This window comes from Carassius auratus, unplaced genomic scaffold (genome assembly GCF_003368295.1).
Source record: "Carassius auratus strain Wakin unplaced genomic scaffold, ASM336829v1 scaf_tig00034518, whole genome shotgun sequence".
Classification (NCBI taxonomy): domain Eukaryota; kingdom Metazoa; phylum Chordata; class Actinopteri; order Cypriniformes; family Cyprinidae; genus Carassius; species Carassius auratus.
The window spans coordinates 9,853-30,496 of record NW_020526156.1 but is presented as its reverse complement, the minus strand read 5'-3'; the positions used below and the strand labels follow the sequence as shown (position 1 = coordinate 30,496).

Sequence of the window (20,644 nt, the reverse complement as noted above, 5' to 3'; positions counted from 1 at the left end):
TTTTTGTCATTTTATCATTTTTACTTTATATTTCTATTTAGTTTTATTTATTTATTTAAATTGAGCTCGAGTAAGAACACTTGAAATATTTGTCAGTGTCAGAAATGTCCTCTCACAAGTGTTTAAGTGCTGCTTAAGTAAATAACGAGCTTATCAGGAAGTAGATTAGCAGACAGAAGTGTTCGTGCTCATTCGCTCGATGTTAAAAACACGTGTTCACTACACAACGGCTGATATAATCAGTGTGTGGCCTCTTATTAAACAGCGATCAATCATCAGACATGCTTTAAAAGCGTCCTGTGCTGTGGTTAAACCATGCATTCAATGCAGTCAGTGCTTTATATAGTACCTCCAATGCATTTTGTAAATTTAATGCTTGATTAAAAATGTGAAGCAGATTTGACAACACAATTGCAGACAGTTTATGAATTATAAAAATCATTTTAAAGTCTTGGAATACAAAATAAAAACAGCATTGAGCTTCTCCACAGCCTGCTGGTTTACAGAAGAGCTCCAGTTCAGTTTCCTGGACACATTAATCATAACATTTAATATTATTTAGCAGATGCTTTTATCCAAAGCTGTACAACAGTAAAAGTTACATTTTAATGTAAACATGATTTATAAATTATGTTTCTGGTTTCATCGCACTGGTCACTTATTTCTGCCAGGGGATAAAAAATAAAACAAGGTAATTGTGACTTTTTTAGTTCAGAGTTTAGTGTTTATATCTCACAATTCTAATTCATTTCTCGCAATTCTGACTATATCTCACTATTCACTTTTTTTTCTTGCAATTTTGACTTCATATTTCCCAATTATTTTATTTTTTATTTATATTTTCTAAAAAAAAAATGCAATGTGACTTTATATCTTAGAATACATTTTTTATTTATTTTGCAATTCTAAGTTTAAATCTCACAATTCTATTTGTTTCTTACAATTCTGACTTTGTATCTTAAAATAATTTTTTTTTCCCTAAATTCTGACTATATTTCACAATTAAATTTTTCTTCTTGCAATTCTGACTTTATTACAATTTTATTTTATTTTATTTTTTTTTTTGCAATACTGAGTTTAAATCTGGCAATTACATTTTTTCTCTTGCAATTCCGGCTTCTTTTTATTCGCAATTCCACTTTGTTTTCCTAACAGTCCCTTTTTTTGCAATTCTAATGTCAAATCTCACATTTCTATTTTTTCTGACTTTTTTCTCTCAATATAAATATTTTTTCTCCAATTTCTAACTTTATATCTGACAATTCTGACTTTCTCCAACAATTCTAACTTCACTTTTCCCCAATTCCAATTTTTTTCCTACAATTCTGACATTTTTTTCAGAATTCTGACTTATTTCTCACAATTACATTTTTACTGTAATTCTGGTATATATCTCACAATTCTGACTTTTTTTTTTAATTACCTTTTTTTATTGTCTTGCAATTGTAAGTTAACGTTTCACAATTATGATTTTTTTTTTCTCAGAATTGCGAGAAATAAGGACACAAATTACCTTTTAATTCATTGTCCTGCAGCATATTGTGAAGGATCATCAGACGGCTTTAATAAACCCAGCAGCTCAGTCTATATTACACACAACACAATGTCAAAGTTTCTGTGCAGATGCATTAGAATAAGCTGAATGGATGCCGACAGGATGATGGGTTTGGGATGAATTGTTCCTGCGAGTCTCCAGAGGGAAGTGTTTCAGCAGATCAGGAACATTCCCAGTCCACAGTGCTGATGTGGGAGCCGCAGGTCAGCAGTGGGACATGCGCTTGCGGTGCTGCTCCACTAGAGGCACCAGACAGCGAGGAGAAGTGGCCTGAAGCATGAAGGGATGCTGGAGCAGATCTCTAGCGCTCGCTCGCTTCAGAGGATCACGGGTCAACATCGAGTCCAGAAAGTCCCTCAGGACCGGAGAGATCTGATCACAGGATTATTAACATTATTATCCAATTAACATCATAATAACATGATAAAAGTCTTTTTTTAGTATTATTCATAACAGTATTTGCTATTATTTTTGGTGTATATATATATATGTGTGTGTATTAGCTTTTATTTGTACAATTTTAAGTTTTTTTTATAATTTTGTCATGCTTTTGTCATTTTTATATTTCTATTTAGCTATTTCCAATTTATTTTTCAGTTTAGTGTAGTACTATTCGACATTTATCATATTCATTTTTTAAATTAAGCGTTTTATGTTATATTATTTTATTGTTCATAAACTATTTATAGCATTTTTATTAACTGTTTTACTATTTTATAATTATATTATGCATTTATTTTAGCTTTTATTTTTTACAGTTTTAAGTTTAGTAATTTTACTGTTTTGTAATGTTTTTGTCATTTGTATTTTTATGTTTTACAGTATATACTTGTATTTAGTTTTAGAAAGCGCAGAACTTTCTTTTTTAAGTTTAAGGGTTTAATCTAATGTTTATTTTATTTTATTCCATTTAGGCTTTTTTATTAATGAATATACATTTTAATCTTTTTTTTTCTGAGTGTATTCATTGATGTTTTAGTATTATTTATATTTTATTTACAGCATTTGTTATTATTTTGAACAGGCTTTTATCTTTATATTTTAGATTTGTATTAGTATTTTTTTTACTATTTTATTATTAGCAGTTTTATTTGCTTTTGCCATGTTTATAAAGTTCTATTTAGCTTTATTTTTGTATTTATTAATCGTTTTACTTTTTAAACTTGTATAATTTTTTTTCATCTAATATTTGTATTGTATTTTATTTCAGCTTAATTTCAATCAATAATTGATATTTATTTAAATAATTTTAGTGCATAATAACAGCATTGATTTAAATGTGCAAAAAAATGTACATGCATGTTAAGATTTCACATTCAGTGTTATTTTAGTATGACTGGGTTACATATAGTTTTTATTCATATTTTGTGAAGGTTTTTGTTTTTATATATTCAGTTTTCCAATTTAATTTTAGTCAATTTGTTGTGTGTTTTGTAATTTGTACTTTTTATTTTCATGTCTATCTAGTTTTTATTCATTTGTATTTCCTTTGCAAATAGCTGAAATAAACAATTCTGACTATGTTTTGCAATTAAAAATATTTCTCGCAATTCAGAGTTTATATTTCACAATTCAGTTTTTTTTTCAATACTGACTTTATATCTTGGAATATTTTTATTTTATTTTGCAATTATGAGTTTAAACACAATTCATTTTTATTTATTTTTTATTTTAATTTTATTTACATTTTTCTTGCCATTCTGACTTTTTTCTCATAATATATATCTCCCATTTCGGACCTTATTTCTAACAATTCTGACTTTTTCTCCTAAAATTCTAACTTTACAAATTTTTTTTCCTGCAATTCTGATTTTTTTCTTTTCTTGTTTTCTATTCTGACTTTATATCTCACAATTATTTTTTTTTTCTTGTAATTCTGACTTTATATCTCACAACAAAGAAAAATTCTCCCATTTCTGACTTTATTTCTCACAATTATAACTTTACATTTCGCCAAAAAAAAAAATAATGTTATAAATTTTACATGTTATGATTTCAGATTCAGCTTTATTGTAAAATATGACTTTGTAGTATTCTGTGAAAGTTTTTGTTTTTATATATTCAGTTTACATTTTAATTTTAGTTAAAGTTTAGGTCATTTTGTTGTGTGTTTTTTGTATTTTTTTTTTCACTTTTTCTTTTCATGTCTATCTAGTTTTCAATCATTTTTATTTCCTTGGCAGTTTCTCTTCTCTAGTTATGTTTTCAGTGATCCTCTGCTTCACCGTGCTGATGTTTCTTGCGGTCGGCGCCGGCTCGTCCCTCAGTCTCTTCATCGCTGCTATCGGCGTCTCGCTGAAATACGGAGGTTCTCCATCGATCATCTCCACCACCATGATCCCCAGAGACCACACGTCCACCTACAATCACCACAAAACATTCATATTTACATTTTGTAATAAATATAGGTTTCTCAAGGCTTTCTCCATGACATTTCCATTCATTCTTTTCCTTTTTGGATATAAATTTTGTATTGGTTTTCATTATGCGTGTCATAACAGCTGATACAAACAAAAGGTCAACACAACAGACACAAAACCACAAAAACAGGAGATAATGCACAGCAAGAAGAAGTTGGAAGGCAATAGAAATAGAAGTGAATGTCTAAATGAGTTTTGCCAGCATATATCATCACTGATGCGGTGCATATATTTTAGGTGCATGAGATTGTGTCCTTCCAGTATCTGTTGAGACTAAAATACCTCCAGTAACATCCAGATAACAGAGAACACTCTCAGAACATTGCCTTGAAGCACAAAGATGTTATTCACATCCCACGGTCGTTCACGGATTGTTTTTTTCTGAAAAGCTTTATTCGGATGTCTGTCTAACATTTTTTTTTATGTTAGTATTTATTTCAGAATGTTAAGAGAACATTTAAACGTTACATTCCCATAATCTTGAAAATGATACAATGGAATGTTCCTTTAACGTTTGTATCACTTACAAAAAAAAGTGAGAAGAAAGAATTGACTCTTTCTTTTCAAAAGAAAGAATTGACTCTGAGTCGCTTAAATAAGTTGTTTTATAAAATTTTCTGTGAAGGTTTACGTTGTTTTTCTTTTTAAGTTAGTTTTTGTAATTTAAAAAAATTTTTTTTTACAGTTTTAGTTTCTTCAAAAACATTTCTATATAATGTAATGTTTATATTGTAATTTTTAATTTTAGTAAAACATTTTGGAATTTAGTTTATTTTTACATTTCTATATAGTTTTTATTTTTATATTATCCATTTTTATTGTTTTAGTAATTCTGTTGTGTCTTTGTTTTTTTATTTGTTGTTGTTTATTTTTAAACATTTCTATATAGTTTTAATTTTTTATTTTAGTTTAAGTTTTAGTAACTGTTGTTTATTTTTATTATATTTTGTGTCTTTTAGAATATTTTTATATATTTTTCTATTTTCAGTTAAAGTTTTTGTGATTTAGTTTGTGTGTTTATTTTTTAAGTTATGTTTTTGTATATTTCTATAGAGTTTTTATTTTATATCATCAGTTTTGATTTTTAAAATTGTAGTTTTGCTTTATTCTGTTGTTTGTCTAAGGCCGGGTTCACACCGCAAGCTGCAGCAGAGCAGAAGCAGCGCGTATTTTTTTCGGTGCCCATGTTAACAGATGAGAGCGTTCACACCGCACGCAGAAGCTGCGCGGCAGAGCGTTGCAGAAGCAGAGCAGAAGCAGCAGTGCCGCGATCGTTTCGGCGCTGGGTCTATTTTTGCAGCGCTGCTGACGCTCAGTTAAAGTGAAAGTACACCTTTGATGGACAAAATAAATATGATTTCACACAAAAAGTGCTCTAACTGCACAAAAAAAGCACCTCTAGGGTGTTTTAACAAGAACTAGAGTATGTTACGAAAAGGAAATTAATATAAAAAATATGTATAGAAGATAAAGTGACCATGGCCAAAATGATCATGATCATGGCCAAAATACACATGTACTTAAACGAAAATTTGCCCAAAATTTGCATTAATGATATCTACTGTGTTCTTAGCAAATTTCATAAAAAATGTATGATATTTAAAACCACATATTTTTATATTTTTTATTATAATTTTATTTTTAATATATATATATATATATATATATATATATATATATATATATATATATATTTTTTTTTTTTTTTTTTTTTTACAAAATCTGTTAAAGTACTTACAGTTCTATCCAAAAATAGACTTTTTTTTTGCCGAAATACAAAAACAACTTTAAATAATTTATATTGCTAGCTTAGCCTTGGAGATTTATTTATTATTAGTAGTATTCTTTTAATAACTAGGCCTATGTATTGGCAGAAGAACGGATGTCGTGCTAACAATCATAAACAACAGCACGTGGTGTCACAGGCGGTGGTCTTCAGAGTGCACCTGGAAAGACAATAATGGACGACACTCGTCTCATCGTGGAAGTTGAGAAATATCAAGTTCTTTATGATCCACACAATGTACTTTATAAAGACTTGCAGGAGAAGGAAAAAGCATAGGATGAAGTTGCAGCGGCTCTTATTGCAGATGGTAATTAATTTTATAGTGTTTTTGACGCTTTCGCTGGCACACGAGCAAGCAACTCAATATTTGATTCAAAATTGATTCAATTGGAACCATTTATTTACAATTTCTAAATTACACATAAGCACACAAATAACAAAAGCAGGTGATACATGCATATATAATAAACAAGTAAATGCTGATTTCAAGATGAGCAGGAAGTCAAGGCTGTGAACCATCTACAATACACATAATTTAAAACCGTTTATTAAATTGGTTTTCAGGGTGTTTTTTGGTAAATTTGATTGCAAACAAACCCAGTGACAAGATGGTAATATGCACCATGTTCTCTCCTACGTCGGTTAATGGGATGAACCCAAAGTCTGGGTCTTTTTAGTCTCCTTAATAACAAATATAGCGCGATGGCCTTTCTTCTATCAACAACACGTACTGCACGGAAAACAAAGACAGCAAAACAAAGATCCAACAAAAGTAACAATTAAATTATTAATTAAAAAAGCTTCTTGCCTAGTCTTTTTATTTAAATGTATTTTAAATGGGAAATAAAGCAATGCGAACGTACCCATTATAGAGCACTCTGACCAAAATCTGCTGTTCAGTTGCGCGCTGCCTCCGCTGTCGGTGTGAAAGCAAAATAGGCGCACGCTGCTTCTGCTCTGCCTACCTGCTGTTAACGCGCTGCTTCTGCTCTGCTGAAACTTGCGGTGTGAACCCGGCCTAATGTTTTTATTTTATATTATTGTTTCAGAACATTCAAAAGTTGCATTCCATTAATCTCCCAAAAATGATACAATGTAATGTTCCATCAATGTTTATATGATCAAAAATATATATATCTTTTAAAGTGCCCAACATGGATTTTTAAAAACTGTCTTTCATGCAGTGTGTAATGCAGCTTCGTGAATGTAAACGATTTGCAAAAAATCGTAAAGCTGGAAGTCACGATAAATAAAGTTTTTGTCTCTCAAAAATAAAATAAACACAATTTACACATCTCCACATCATTCATAGAATTTTCTCTTTTGGACTTTCATGTAGCAGTTTTTTAAATGTTACCATTTCTGTCAGAGAACATTCGAAACTAACCTTTCCCGTAACATTTGCCAGAATTCTAAAATGGAATGTTCTTTGTTTCACTTGCAATAAAAACTAAAGATTTCAAACACTCTAAAAACGGGAAGTTTTTAACCTTCAGAAATAACATTTTCACAACAAAATGGGAACGTTAGCTAAATGTTCTTAGAAGAACATGTTGAGATGATGTTAACAGCTTCATCTCTATTCAAATATCATTTATTGACTCCCATTCTTTCCATTAAAAGGCCTTAATTACAGCATTAAATCATATAAACATTTGGTGTGACATGAACCAGAATCAAACTGTGGCTTCTTTGTTATATTCATCTGTCGCATAAACTTAAATAAAGTGATTAAAACTCATAATATTCTCTAAATTAGGGCCAAATATTGAATTCCGTCATGCATCCATTTAAAGTGAGGATTAAAAGTGTCTTTGCCTACTTTGTTAGCACTTTTAGGTCTACATTTAATAAACCTATTGGACAGAAATTAGCATTATAAATCATATTCATATAGATGTTAGTATAAAACTGTATTATCTGATTAAATTAAAGGCTAGATTAGTTTTTTCTGTGCATGCATGATGGATGTGGTTCGTTCACCTCGGTGCCGTACAGCTTCTTTGAAACCACTTCGGGCGCCATCCAGTACGGAGTCCCGACTAAAGACTTCCGCTTCGGGATGTCTTTACTGATCTGAGCACAGAATCCAAAGTCGGACAGTTTGACCTGTAAAACAGAGAATCACACATCAATCCTGCTTCCTAAAACTAAAACCAGTCGCATTTCCATCATACATGTCTACTGCAATAAATGCATGTTCTATATTTTCCGTTTTCCAGATTTAGTTCATTTTGTGTGCGTTTTGGTCAGTTTTATGTTAGTTTTTGTTTCCTTTAAAGTATTTGTATATAGATTTTATTTTTTTATTTTCTGTTTTGATTTTAAGTTTAAAGTTTTAGTAATTTAGCTGGGATTATTTTTATTATTTGTTATATTTGATCTCATTTTAGTTAGTTTTAGTAATTTTGTTATGTCTTTGTCTTTTTTATTAGTTGTTGTTTCTTTTAAAACATTTCTATATAATTTATATTTATATATTTTCTGTTTTAATTTTAACTTAATTTGATTTTTTTTATATATTTCGGTCTCATTTTTATTTTTTATATTATCCATTTTCATTTTAAGTTTAGTTAGTTTTAGTAATTTTATTGTGTTTTTATTTTTATTCGTTTTTGGTTCTTTTAAAACTTCTATATTATTGTGATTTTTAGTTTTTCTGTTTTGATTTTAAGTTAAGTTAGTTTTAGTAATTTTACTGTGTTTTATATTTATTCATTTTTATTTCTTTTAAAACATTTCAACATTATCATAAGTTTAATATGATTCTGTTTTCATTTAGAATTTAGTTAAAATTTTAGTAATTTAACAGTGATTATTTTAATTCATTTTTTTATATTTCATTCTCATTTTTATTTTTATATTATCCATTTTCATTTTAAATTTAGTTAGTTTTAGTAATTTTACTATGTTTTTATTACTTTTTTAATTTCTATATAATTGTAATTTTAATATTTTCTGTCTTAATTTTAACTTTAGTTAATTTTACTAATTTAGTTGTGATTATTTTTATTAGTTTTTTAGATTTCTATCTCATTTTTATTTATATATTATCCATTTTCATTTTAAGTTTAGTTAGTTTTAGTAATTATATTATGTTTTTATTTTTATTAGTTCTTTTCAAACTGTTCTAAATATTTTATATTTTTCATTTAATTTGACTTTTAGAAATATTATTGATTTTATTTTTATTTTTTATTTTAAAAAATTTCTATATAACTGTAATTTTAATATTTTCTGTTTTCATTTTAACTTTAGTCAAAGTTTTGGTATTTAGTTTTTGAGTTTTAAAAATTTTTCTATTTAGTTTTTATTTTATACTATCAGTTTTCATTTTCATTTTAGATAAAGTTGTTGCAATTTTATTACTTTATTTCTTTTTAAATATTTTAATATTTTTATATATATATTGTATTTTCATTTAAATTGCCTTGGCAGTGGACTGAAATAAAATAAGTTTAATTTTTACAAAATATTTTAGTTTAGTTTGGTTTATGATTTATTTTTATTTCAGATAAAGAAAACGTTTTTCTTTTTTTTTTTATCTATTTAAGTGTAACCGTGGTAAACAAGGGAAAACCGAACTGGTGTAGAAACAATTTTCACAAAAAAATTGCTAATTATTGTAGTATTTTGTTTTATTTACAACTTCAAAAAAAGAAAAAAAAATCTTTACAGTGTAGAAAAGTACATTCTTAAACATCTGAAAAAACCCTAGTAAATGTCTAATGCATGTTAATAATTTGAGATAGAGTATTGTCAAGTCTATGCAGTTCGTGCTTCTTGTCCTAATTAAACCGTGTCTCACCCGGCCGTCCAGCGTCAGTAAGATCGAGTCGCTCTTGATGTCTCTGTGTATGACGCCCTGAGCGTGAAGATAACAGAGAGCCTGAAGAACAGCTTCACACACTGTAGCAATCTGCTCCTCTGTTAGCCTAAACACACACACACACACACATAATGAAAGATAAACACGGGCTGTGCCTCTTTACACTCCTCAGGAATGATAACACACCTCCATCGCTCCCTCTGATGCATGTTTAGTGCGCTACTGTTCAAAAGTTTGGGTCATTCTGACTTTTTTCAAATGAAATTAATACTTGTATTAATTGAGGATGCATTAAATTGATCAAATATATATATATTTCAAATAAATTTTGAACTTTCTGTTCATCTGTGAATTCTGAAAAATGAAATGCATCACAGTTTCCACAAACATATTAACTGTTTACAACATTGATAATAATCAGAAATGTTTCTCCAGCAGTAAATCATCATATTTTCATGATTTCTGAAGATCATGTGACACTGAAGACTGGAGGAATGATGCTGAAAATACAGCGGAGCATCACAGAAATAAATTACATGTTAATAAATATTCACACGGAAAACATATATTTTGAATCGTAATAATATTTCACAATTTTTACTGTATTTGTGATCAAATAAATGCAATGCATTCAAAAAATCTTACTGACCGCAAACTTTGGAGCACATTGTGATTGTGAATGTGCATCTAATGCACTGCATTTCAATTTCTTGCATAAAGTATTGCATGAACTATTACACAAGTCTGCGGTCGAGGATGAAAGAGGCTCAGAACGAAGGATGTGTGAACATCAACAAAGAGCTGCTGTGCAAACAGTGTCAAAACAAACCAGTTTCCAGCTTGTTCTGTAACTCTTTCCTCACTTGAGCGAGTCGCTGGTGCTTTAGTGAAGGTTTCTACGTCTGAACAACATCAGCATGATTTCAGGTGGAAACAGTGCACATTAATACACATCCTGTCATCAGTAACACATGGTTTGAGGAATCATCCGTGTCCATGATCTGTTAGACAGTGTTTGTCACCTGGTCTGTGAGACGATGTTGGTGAGAGCGCCGCCCTGCAGGTACTCCATGATCACCCACAGCTCTTCACCCACCAGAGCGCTCCGGAACATCTCCACCACGCTTCTGTGTCTGTAGTCTCGCATGATCACCACCTGTGTGGACACAGACACAAAACACTTAGTATTACTTTTTTTTTAATGATATATAAATATATATAAATATTAGAAGTATTTATATTTTTATTTTTGTACAAATTTATGAGGGTTATTTTTTAACACTGATATACTATAATAGTTTTTGTTAATATTTTTTGTTTATTTTATTTTTTAAAATTCCATTTTGTTAGCTTTAGCAATTTAGTTGTGTGTTTTTGTAATTTTTACTGTTTTGTGATTTATATATATATATATATATATATATATATATATATATATATATATATATATATATATATATATATATATATTCTTTCTTATTTCTTATATTCTATTTCATTTTAAATCTATTTTTATTCTATTTCAAGGTTAATGTTTATTTTGTCAAGTAACTAAAATGTTTTTAATTTATACACACACATATACATATGCACAATATATTTTTATAAATTAAGTAATTAATGAATTTAATGATGAGATTTCCCACCCAATTTCCATTATTTTACTTCAATAAAAGGTTAGAATTTAGAATTTTTGTTTTAATGAAATATCAAAAATAATCAAAAAAATATTTTTTTTTCACAGCTAAAAAAAACGTTTTGCTCATATTTACCAAGAGTATTTATATTAGTTGAGGATGCTGTATTTATGTCTGTATATGTTTCATGGAGTCACTGAGAGACTAATGTTCCCTGTTCATGAATGATTTGAGTCTTTTAAAGCTAACATTTACAGCATGTGATTGTGTGATTGTGTGATTGTGTGATTGTGTGATTGTGTGATTGTGTGATTGTGTGATTGTGATGAATCTCATGCAGATTGTGTCGGGTGAAATGTTTCGTTTGGGGACGCTCACACCTCGTTGAAGAGCAGTTCTCTCCTCTGCTGTTTGCGGAGGTCCATCATCTTGACGGCGACCTGCCGCCCGCTCTGCTTCTCTCGGGCGATGCACACTACACCCGTGGAGCCCTCGCCGATCTTCACGAAGTTCTCCAGAGAGGGGCGAGGGTCTCCGGGGTCCACCACCATCTGCAGCGCGGCTCTGAACTGTGTGTGTGTGACGGGTGTGTGTCCGCTGGGACTCGGAGTCACCGGGGATCTGACGGGAGAAGAGGAACGCCGTGCTCTCGGGTCACCGCTCGGCGTCACAAGGCCTGGTTTGGGACTGCTAGTGCCATTGGGTTTGGAAATGGCTGGGAATCCCGATGAATTCACCTGTAATCAGAGGAAACATGAGTTCTTCAGATAAACCTAGGAAGTGCGTTCTATTTGAATTCATTTAAGTAGTTTTTAATTACCAAAAAAAGTCGAGCTGGGCAGTGTTGTTATTGATAATTAAAACTATTACTATAGAAACATTAAAAATAGATTTCCTTGAGAGCAAATAGAAGTTATAAAAAAAAAACAGCTGAAATAAAATTAACTATATATATATGATAGGTAAAAACTGATAGCCTGAATGCACTGTAAGTCACTTTGGATAAAAGCATCTGCTAAATGCATACATTCAATTTAAATTATATATATATATATATATATCATATTTACCAAGGTGTGCTAATATTTGTGAAAGGTTCTGTGTATATATATATATATTGTTAATGAAAATGAGAAATGTTGCATAGCCAAATAAAAAAGAAAGTAAGCTTAAGTAATGAAAAATAAATCAATTGTAAACAAAAAAAAAAAATTATCATGGTGAAATAATTAAAATTAAAAAACTATTTTTTGAAAACATTTAAAACTAATAGAACAAAAAAAAAACAAAAAAAAAACGGACAAAAGCACATAAAAGCCTAAACTAAGATTAAACTGTGAACTGAAAATATAAAACAAAAAGCAAATTAAAAATGTGAGTAAAAAATAACATATATATATATATATATTAAAAAACATTTTTATTTATTATACTAATTATATATAATTATTTTAATTATAATATACATTAGAATTAGTCAAAAATGTGTCAATTCTTTTTTTAAATGTAACTCCTTGTTTCGAAAACATTCCTAGAACGTTCAAATGTAACAAATGTTCTAAATTCTATAAAACGGAATGTTGCCGGAGTTTTGAAATGGTTTAAAAAGAGAATGTTTCTAAGCGTTCTGAGAGAGTGTTTCTACACACGGTGAGGTCAGAAGTGGACTGCGGTCTCCTCTGGAGCTGATCTGAGTTCAGTCTGTCTCCATCATGACTCCAGACGGCCGTCTGCTCGGGTTCAGAGACCCCGGGTCCTTCACGGTCAGGGTTAGACACCAGTGAGATGTCCCGGGGCATCAGCGCCGTCTGTCCCATGAACACGGACCTGGCTCGGGGTCGTGTGGAGGATCCGCTCTCGCTCTGGATCGCTCTGGATCTGGAGCTCCTGTCTGACACCGACTGGACGTTTCTCTGATCAGCCTCATTGAGCTCCTGATATTCGTAAGTCTCTCCTTCAGCTTCCTCCCCCAGACGACCCAGAGACCGCGCTCGTTTCCTTAAAGACGGGCTGGTTCTCCTCAACGAGTTCGAGCTGGACACAGAGAGTCGACTCATCTCGGCGATCGCCGCAGAAATGTAGTCCTCGTGTCCGATGAAGCTGCCGCGAACAATGCTCTAGAAGACAAATCAAACAAGTCATCAGAACTCCTCTGCAAGTGAATGGGTGCCGTCAGAAGGAGAGTCCAAACAGCTGCTAGAAAGACCGAGCTTCATCCCTTGACTCCCAAAAATCCAGTTTGATTGACAGCTGACAGATCTAGATGTTTTTCCTAAGCACCTTTTTATTTGTAACATCTAGAACCGTCTTCATTAATGATGTCACTACTATTATATTTTAATAATAAGAGGATCAGTGATAAGATGCTGTATTCTATTACTGGAATATACAAAATATCTATGCAGTAAAATTATATGCATTATAAGTTTTGCATGTTGTTTACAAAATTAATGTCAATAATATTTGGAAATAATGCCAAAAATATTGATTTTGTAATGCAAAATATATTTCTAGAGTGAAATATGATTGGGAACTATTGACTATTTAACTATTTAAATTATAATTACGTGTTATTATTACATTATGTAAAAAAAATAATGCTGTATTACTGGAATATACTGTATATCTATGCAGTGACATTTTTATTTGCAATTTAATATTAACTATATACTGCTTGTCTAATATTTCTGCTTAATTATCATAAAAATAACATAAGAAAAATAATGGATTGTTATGCAAATCATTCATAAAATATAACAATTTCTTTAAGCAATGTTATTTATTTCATTTATTTATTATGCATACATAAAATATGATCTGGAAATGTTTTGGGGGAGATTCACATAGTGACCATATAATAAATACATAGTAATGATAAAAATAGCATTGCATTACTGGAATAATATTCATTACTTAATTGTCAAAATAATGTCAGTTTCCCAAATATTGCAAAATTATATATATATATATATATATATACACGTTTTTTTTTGTTTTGTTTTTACATTTAAACAATGTTACTCAGTGAAAATAATGCAGAATAAAATAATAAAAAATAAAATAAATAAATAAATAAATACATTAAAAAATATATATATATATATATAACATTTTCTGCAAGAAATACATTTCAAATTTTTTTCTTTTTGAATTGAAATATGTCCTAGGTATGTTTTTGAGATTCATCTTGTGACTATATTCATAAAATAATAAATCGGACGTTTTCTCCTAAAAATAGAGTATGAAACAAATTCATACTGAAACTGCATGAATCAATATGCATGAGATATTTTAATCAGGGACTGGGCATGAGAAAGCAATCTAGATGATGAAGATGAAGATGAAGATGGTGGTTATATAAGAGCGGCGTGGAGCAGGTCTGTCAGCTCATGATCTGAATAGTGTTGCTGACACGTGAGAACCCTGGGGAAACACGAACCTGTTTAACAACCACACACACGTTCTCGATGAAAGATTGAGTTTCTGTGACGACTGTCAAGAAATCACAGGAATATGCCTCCATTTCACGGTGAAATCAGAAGATAAAATACAGATTTTTACATAATAATTTTTTGTTTTAGTTTTGCGAATGATGCAAAAAAGTAAATGCTATATATATGCGTGTGTGTGTGTGTGTGTGTGTGTACAAGAATTTTACAGAAATATATTACAGGAATTTCAACATTCCAAATGCAATGTATTGTTCTTTGGCTATACTAAATTGTTTCCTTATTTTTCATAAAATTATGCAAAAAACTTGAAAAAACACATCGCTTTCCTTAAGCAATATCTAAAAATAGTTTATAGAGTGAAATATGATCTGAAAATGTTTTTATGAGATTCACCTACCTAGAGACTATATAATAATTACATAATAATCTTAATAATATAATTGTATTACTAGAATATACAATATATCCCTGCAGTGAAATGCTATGCATTATAATATGAAATCTGTATATATATATATATATATATATATATATATATATATATATATATATATATATATATTTTAATTATATGTTTGCTTAATTTTCATAAAAATAATGTCATTAAGTTCTGCAAACAATTCAATATTTATATATATATATATATATATATATATATATATATATATATATATATATATATATATATATATATATATATATATTATATGATTATTTTTTGAATTTGGACAAGTTTTAATAAATAATTATATAATAAAACCTATTATTCAGTGGAATGCTTGTAATTTTTTTTTGCTTTATAGTTTTGCTTTCATAAACATTCATAAAAATAATGCTACTAAATTTGAACAGTTACAGAATGATACAATAGTCCTTCATTACTGTGAATACTCCTGCAGTAAAATGCATCGCACTATAACATCAGCTCTACTTAACAATAACATGAGTGCATGCATTTAACAGATGCACAACAACATAGCACTGATAAAAAACACACACACACACACACACACATGTTTACCCTCTGGGGCCTGAGCTGCACCTGTGTGAAGCTGCAGGGGTCCACCACAGGTTTGGGTCTCCGGAGCGTGTCTATAATGCTTTGCCATTGAGGTGGCAGACCCACGAAACAGCCCTGCACCGGGTCGAAGGACGTGTGCACCCTGTGCTCGAAGTTCCTCGGTGTGGAGATCTCCAGCCGCCTCTTCTTCTTCTTCTTCTTCTTCCTCTGGAACATCCTGAGAGCCTGCTGGAAACAAGAGAGAGTCCCGTCATCATGAGACGACAGCAGAGCCATGAGTCCGCTCTGGAGAACACACAACACAAGAGCTGTCAAAACCAGAGCGGAGAGGGGCGGAGCTGTCAATCAGACACCCGAGGACACGCCCCTTTCACACTTAAACACAGAGACAGACCGAGGCCGGACCGGTTCTTCACTAATGAACCGTGGGAACCAATCTAGTGAGAGGATCGATCTTGCTGTAGAAGTGATCAGATGTTTCTGAGAAGGAGAAACCCATAAAGAGATGTTTCTAAACCGATAAAACCACTGTATTAGGTTTCCTAAAGCCTCGTTGCTGTTTCACACTCAATCTCTTCTAAATCTTTTGTTAAACTCAAAGCTCTTTTAGTGTAACAGCTTCAGCTCGAGCTTCACGTGTCAAATCTTGACTGGTTTTGATCAAGTAAAGGTCAGAATAACTGAACTGAATCTCTCAATCATTGCATTATATGCCAAAACTGATGTTTCTATAATTGTGTGTCAGTATGCTACACTGTCTCATCTGATCTCAGTGACTTACATTGGAAGTTATCAAACTCTTAGGCCATATAAAGTGTCACAAAAAAATAAATAATATATACATAAACATATATATATATATGTACTGTTTTTTTTTTTTTTTTTTTTTTTTTTTTTTTTTTTTGCAGTACATTATGATTTTTTTTTATTTATTTTTTTAGATTTAGGCACCTAGTGACTTTATATAATAATTACATAATAATGTTAAAAAATATTAGTGTTTTACAGGAATATATGCAGTGAAATGCTTTACACTAATATCAGCTCTCTATATTTTTTGCCTGTGATTTTTAAATATACATATAATAATTACATAATGTTAAAATATAATTGCAAAAAGACTACTAATTATTTATTTTGCCTTATGTATTTGCTCTGCATCAAATGCATGTTTTTACCGAGCTGTTTTTCCCTTATATATGATTATATGAGCCATGAGAGCCTAATGTATCAAATATGATTCCCAACAAAAACCATCTGCAGATTTGATTCTAGCTTTTGTCTGAAGTGTATGTCTCTCTTCTTTGGCTGTAGTGACTCTGAGTGTGTGTTAATGATCATGACAGTAATGTGGATCACCATCAGCTCGAGGCCGTGTGTTTCTAACAGATGCACATCGACTGAAAGGTTCACAGTTCGGTTTGTCCTCGAGTCCGTCTGTGACCCTCGCTGTTCGTCCTGATGCATGACGCAAACGAAACCCTCGCACAATTAATGCACGTAATAAAAGATGCTGTTTTTTCTTTAGTCCTGAATATGATACACTGTGTGTCATTGCAGATATCAAATAAAAACAACATGCATATTTATGATGACTCTCTTTATCTTACAGTAGATGTTCCTCGACTGTTGTTAACCCATAAAAGCCTGCGCTTCCTCGTGTGGTCAGTCAAATCATCTCTGATATTTAATTCAGACCTGCTTTAGCAGACTCATCTAATACAGTAGTGAGCGTGCGCTGTAAACATACTGTACATACTGTACATGAAGTAAAGCTGCACAAACACAAGCCACAGGATCTCCCTAAACCACACAGAGCTTGTGAAAGCTGTCAATCAATATTTGCTCACAGTGAGCAATAAATAAACCACACAACAAGATTAGACACGCACATGCATCGCTTGCATTCCGCAGGAGGCTTTTCTATTCAGTACGTTTATGCATAAAGTCTTACTTTAAAAAAAGGCAATTAATAACTATAAAATAGTTCCAGAATTTCTGGCACTTTCCTCAAATATTAATATTGAAAGGTGAAGCATGTCATTTCTGTTCTCTTGTTTTTATGTTATATTTAAATATAAAAAGTGTATATTGGATATTAAAATATAGAAATACACATGCTTTAATATGCAGTAAAATAAATCATGCACATTATTAATTATTAAATCGTGCACACAATTAATAGATTTTTCTAGTATGTCGTTCAGGGCTCCACACTTTAAAAAAAATAATGCATCTAAATATTTATATAAAAATATTTAAAAAATATATTTTTTTGTTTTTATTGTATTATATTTATATATATATATATATATATATATATATATATATATATATATATATATATATATATATCACAGTAAAAATCTCCATCTATTTCAACTTAAAAACTTCATTTTTTAAGTATAATCATCAACTTAATCAAGTCATTTCTACTTAAATTAAATAAACCTGACTAAATGAATCCCATAATTCAAAAAATATATATTTTATATATATTTTCAAACAAAAACACAAGTTGCCATGACTTACTGATCATATCATTATATATAACTATATACATATATAACTAATAATAAATGTTTCTCGAGCAGTAAAAGATCATGTGACCCTGAAGACTGGAGGAATGATGCTGAAAATACAGCGGAGCATCACAGAAATAAATTACACTTTAACACAGATTCACACAGAAAACAGATGATTTATTTTAGAATAATATTTCTAATTTTTACTGCTTTTCCTGTATTTCTAATCAAATAAATGCAGGCGTGGTGAGCAGAAGATCTTTTTTTTTATTTAATCTCACTGTTTAAAAACTTTCGACTGCTAGTGTGTAATATATATATATATATACTGTCGAAGCAGTAAATAAATGTCAGTATAAATCAACTGAACCTGACTCCTGTTTCTCTCACCCGTGTCTTACCTGTGGATTGTGTCTGATTGCCCTCACTTCATCTTCGGCTCCGGACACGAGGAACTGAAAGGCTGTCCTGTTATCTTCATCCGCTGCTCGCTGCTGTTTGATCAGCGGGTGTGGAGGCAAACACATGACAGATGAAGAGTCAGAGAGTTACACGTCACAGAAAGAGCCTGACCTACATCTGATCACACCGGGACAGATCAGATACCAGCGCACACATGCTATTACAGCAGGAGCGTATTTAGCTAGAAAACCAGACTTTCCACTTTTAGTTTGGGCTGAAATGCATGCCTGTACACTACATTAAACAGGACAGGAACACCCTTCTGTTGACTCAGTCTTATCCTTCAGAAGAAGCTTGAGAAACTACATGTGTCCAGCTGCGAAATATGCGTTTAATGAACATTCTGATAACATTCCCAGTGAGTTACAATGAAAACATCCCGTTTCTTTCTTTATTTTAAACATTGTACAAATGTATCTTAAGAGAACATTCCATTGTATCACTTTGCAAACATTGTGGAAATGTTACATTTGAATGTTTTCTCATAAACAAGCCATATAACATGTTCGACGAACATCCCACTGACAGTCCGTGAATATTTATACAAATAATATTTGTATGCCAACTTTTTGAGAACATTATTAAACACCAGATAACTCTGTAGGAATGTTCTATTAATGTTACTGGAAGAAAACTCTTTTGGGAAAGTTCTGAGATGTGCAAAATTCGTCCTAAAATACATTTCGCTAATATTCCCAGTGAGTTATGAAAATGTTATTTCTAAATGTTATCTGAATGTTCAAAACCTCCTTTTTTTAAATGCTTTTAAGCGTATTTTTCTGAGTCGTATGCAAATGTTTAGTGAAGAATCTGTAACTTTTCAAACACTCAATGTTACATTTGAACGTTCTGAGAGTTCTGAGACAACGTAGCAACATTTCAATCAATAAAAGAAGTTTGAAAGAAGTCGCTGAGCGTCATCTGACATGTTTCAGAAATACTTTCCATGAATGATATATAAAACAACAGCAATAATGTAGATTATGTGGAAAATAATGTGTTTTTTGAACCTTAAACCACATAAATGCAACATCATATGACCCCGGTCACATGACTAGTTGAATTCGCGTCATCTTTTAGGCATAATATTCATAAATCAATCCAGTTATGAGAAATAAACTCAACATTCATAGATTTTGAGATGCAACTGCAGAATATAAATTCACAAATGATGGAATTACAGGAAACGTGTTGACACGAGGCGTCCAGAGAGATAGTAATATGTGTTTGTACACCAGTTACATTCAATATAGCTGATATATTTTTGTCATACAGATAAAGAAAGCTTTAGAAATCACCGTTTCTCCTCTTCATCGAGCTTAAGTTCATGCAAAACCCAGGTCCAGGAACGTCACGCTCTGTTTAGACAAGCAAAAGATCTTTAACACAACTCCTGCTGGTTTGGAGCAAGACACAAGCGATTGAGTTCAAGAACATTAAACAATAATTCATAACATTTCAATGCTATGAGTGATTCAGCAGCTGAATATACTTACTTTACACGCACTACTCATCTCATTAAAACATCTGGATCACGTCAGAAACAAAAGAAAAGACAAGAATTATCATTTATGCATTATGAAAAAGTAAATCACATTTTTTCCTCAATATTCTCAACACTGGACGTTCTGCTTTTGAGGTTTTTTCCCTCTTATTTTAATTACTGCAATTTATTTATTGTTATTCATAAACTAAATACTGTTAAATAATGTTTATTTAACTCACTATAAATTAATATCAGTACAGCAAATTCTAAATAGGGTTATTATATTTAATATATTATTAATTATAAATAAATATAATAATAAATATAAATTATAAAATATAAATATAAATTAATAACTTATATATATATACATATATATTTGTTACTTGAGATTAAGTAAACATTAAATAAAAAGGTAGGTAGTAAAATAACTAAAAATAAAACCAAAACAAAAAAGACAAAACAATATAA

At 30.8% G+C, this 20,644-nt stretch overlaps 1 protein-coding gene across 5 annotated transcripts; it reads right to left on the bottom strand.

Moving 5' to 3' along the window:
• Positions 1-1,392: 1,392 nt before the first annotated feature.
• Positions 1,393-20,418, bottom strand: LOC113081516 (serine/threonine-protein kinase PAK 6-like). Of its 5 annotated transcripts, none has more exons than XM_026253586.1 (11): positions 20,184-20,418; positions 19,986-20,045; positions 18,627-18,719; positions 15,701-15,928; positions 12,877-13,344; positions 11,608-11,964; positions 10,613-10,746; positions 9,570-9,696; positions 7,745-7,870; positions 3,781-3,915; positions 1,393-1,927 (listed from the first exon to the last, which is right to left on the bottom strand). In XM_026253586.1, the coding sequence occupies exons 4-11, from the start codon at positions 15,914-15,916 to the stop codon at positions 1,760-1,762; spliced, it is 1,731 nt and encodes a 576-aa protein (XP_026109371.1). In that variant the 5' UTR covers positions 15,917-15,928; positions 18,627-18,719; positions 19,986-20,045; positions 20,184-20,418; the 3' UTR covers positions 1,393-1,759. The 5 variants fall into 5 exon arrangements, with proteins under 5 accessions (XP_026109371.1, XP_026109372.1, XP_026109373.1 ...); XM_026253587.1 differs by having other exon boundaries at positions 15,701-15,925; XM_026253588.1 differs by having other exon boundaries at positions 18,627-18,716.
• Positions 20,419-20,644: the final 226 nt, after the last annotated feature.

Excerpts from the sequence above, each read along its gene's own strand:
- LOC113081516 (XM_026253584.1), bottom strand. The coding sequence starts at position 15,976 with ATGGCTCTGCTGTCGTCTCATGATGACGGGACTCTCTCTTGTTTCCAG. Across the intron at positions 10,747-11,607 it reads GAGAACTGCTCTTCAACGAG|GTGGTGATCATGCGAGACTA; the intron begins GTGTGAGCGTCC and ends GTGTCCACACAG. Across the intron at positions 3,916-7,744 it reads AGAAGCTGTACGGCACCGAG|GTGGACGTGTGGTCTCTGGG; the intron begins GTGAACGAACCA and ends TGGTGATTGTAG.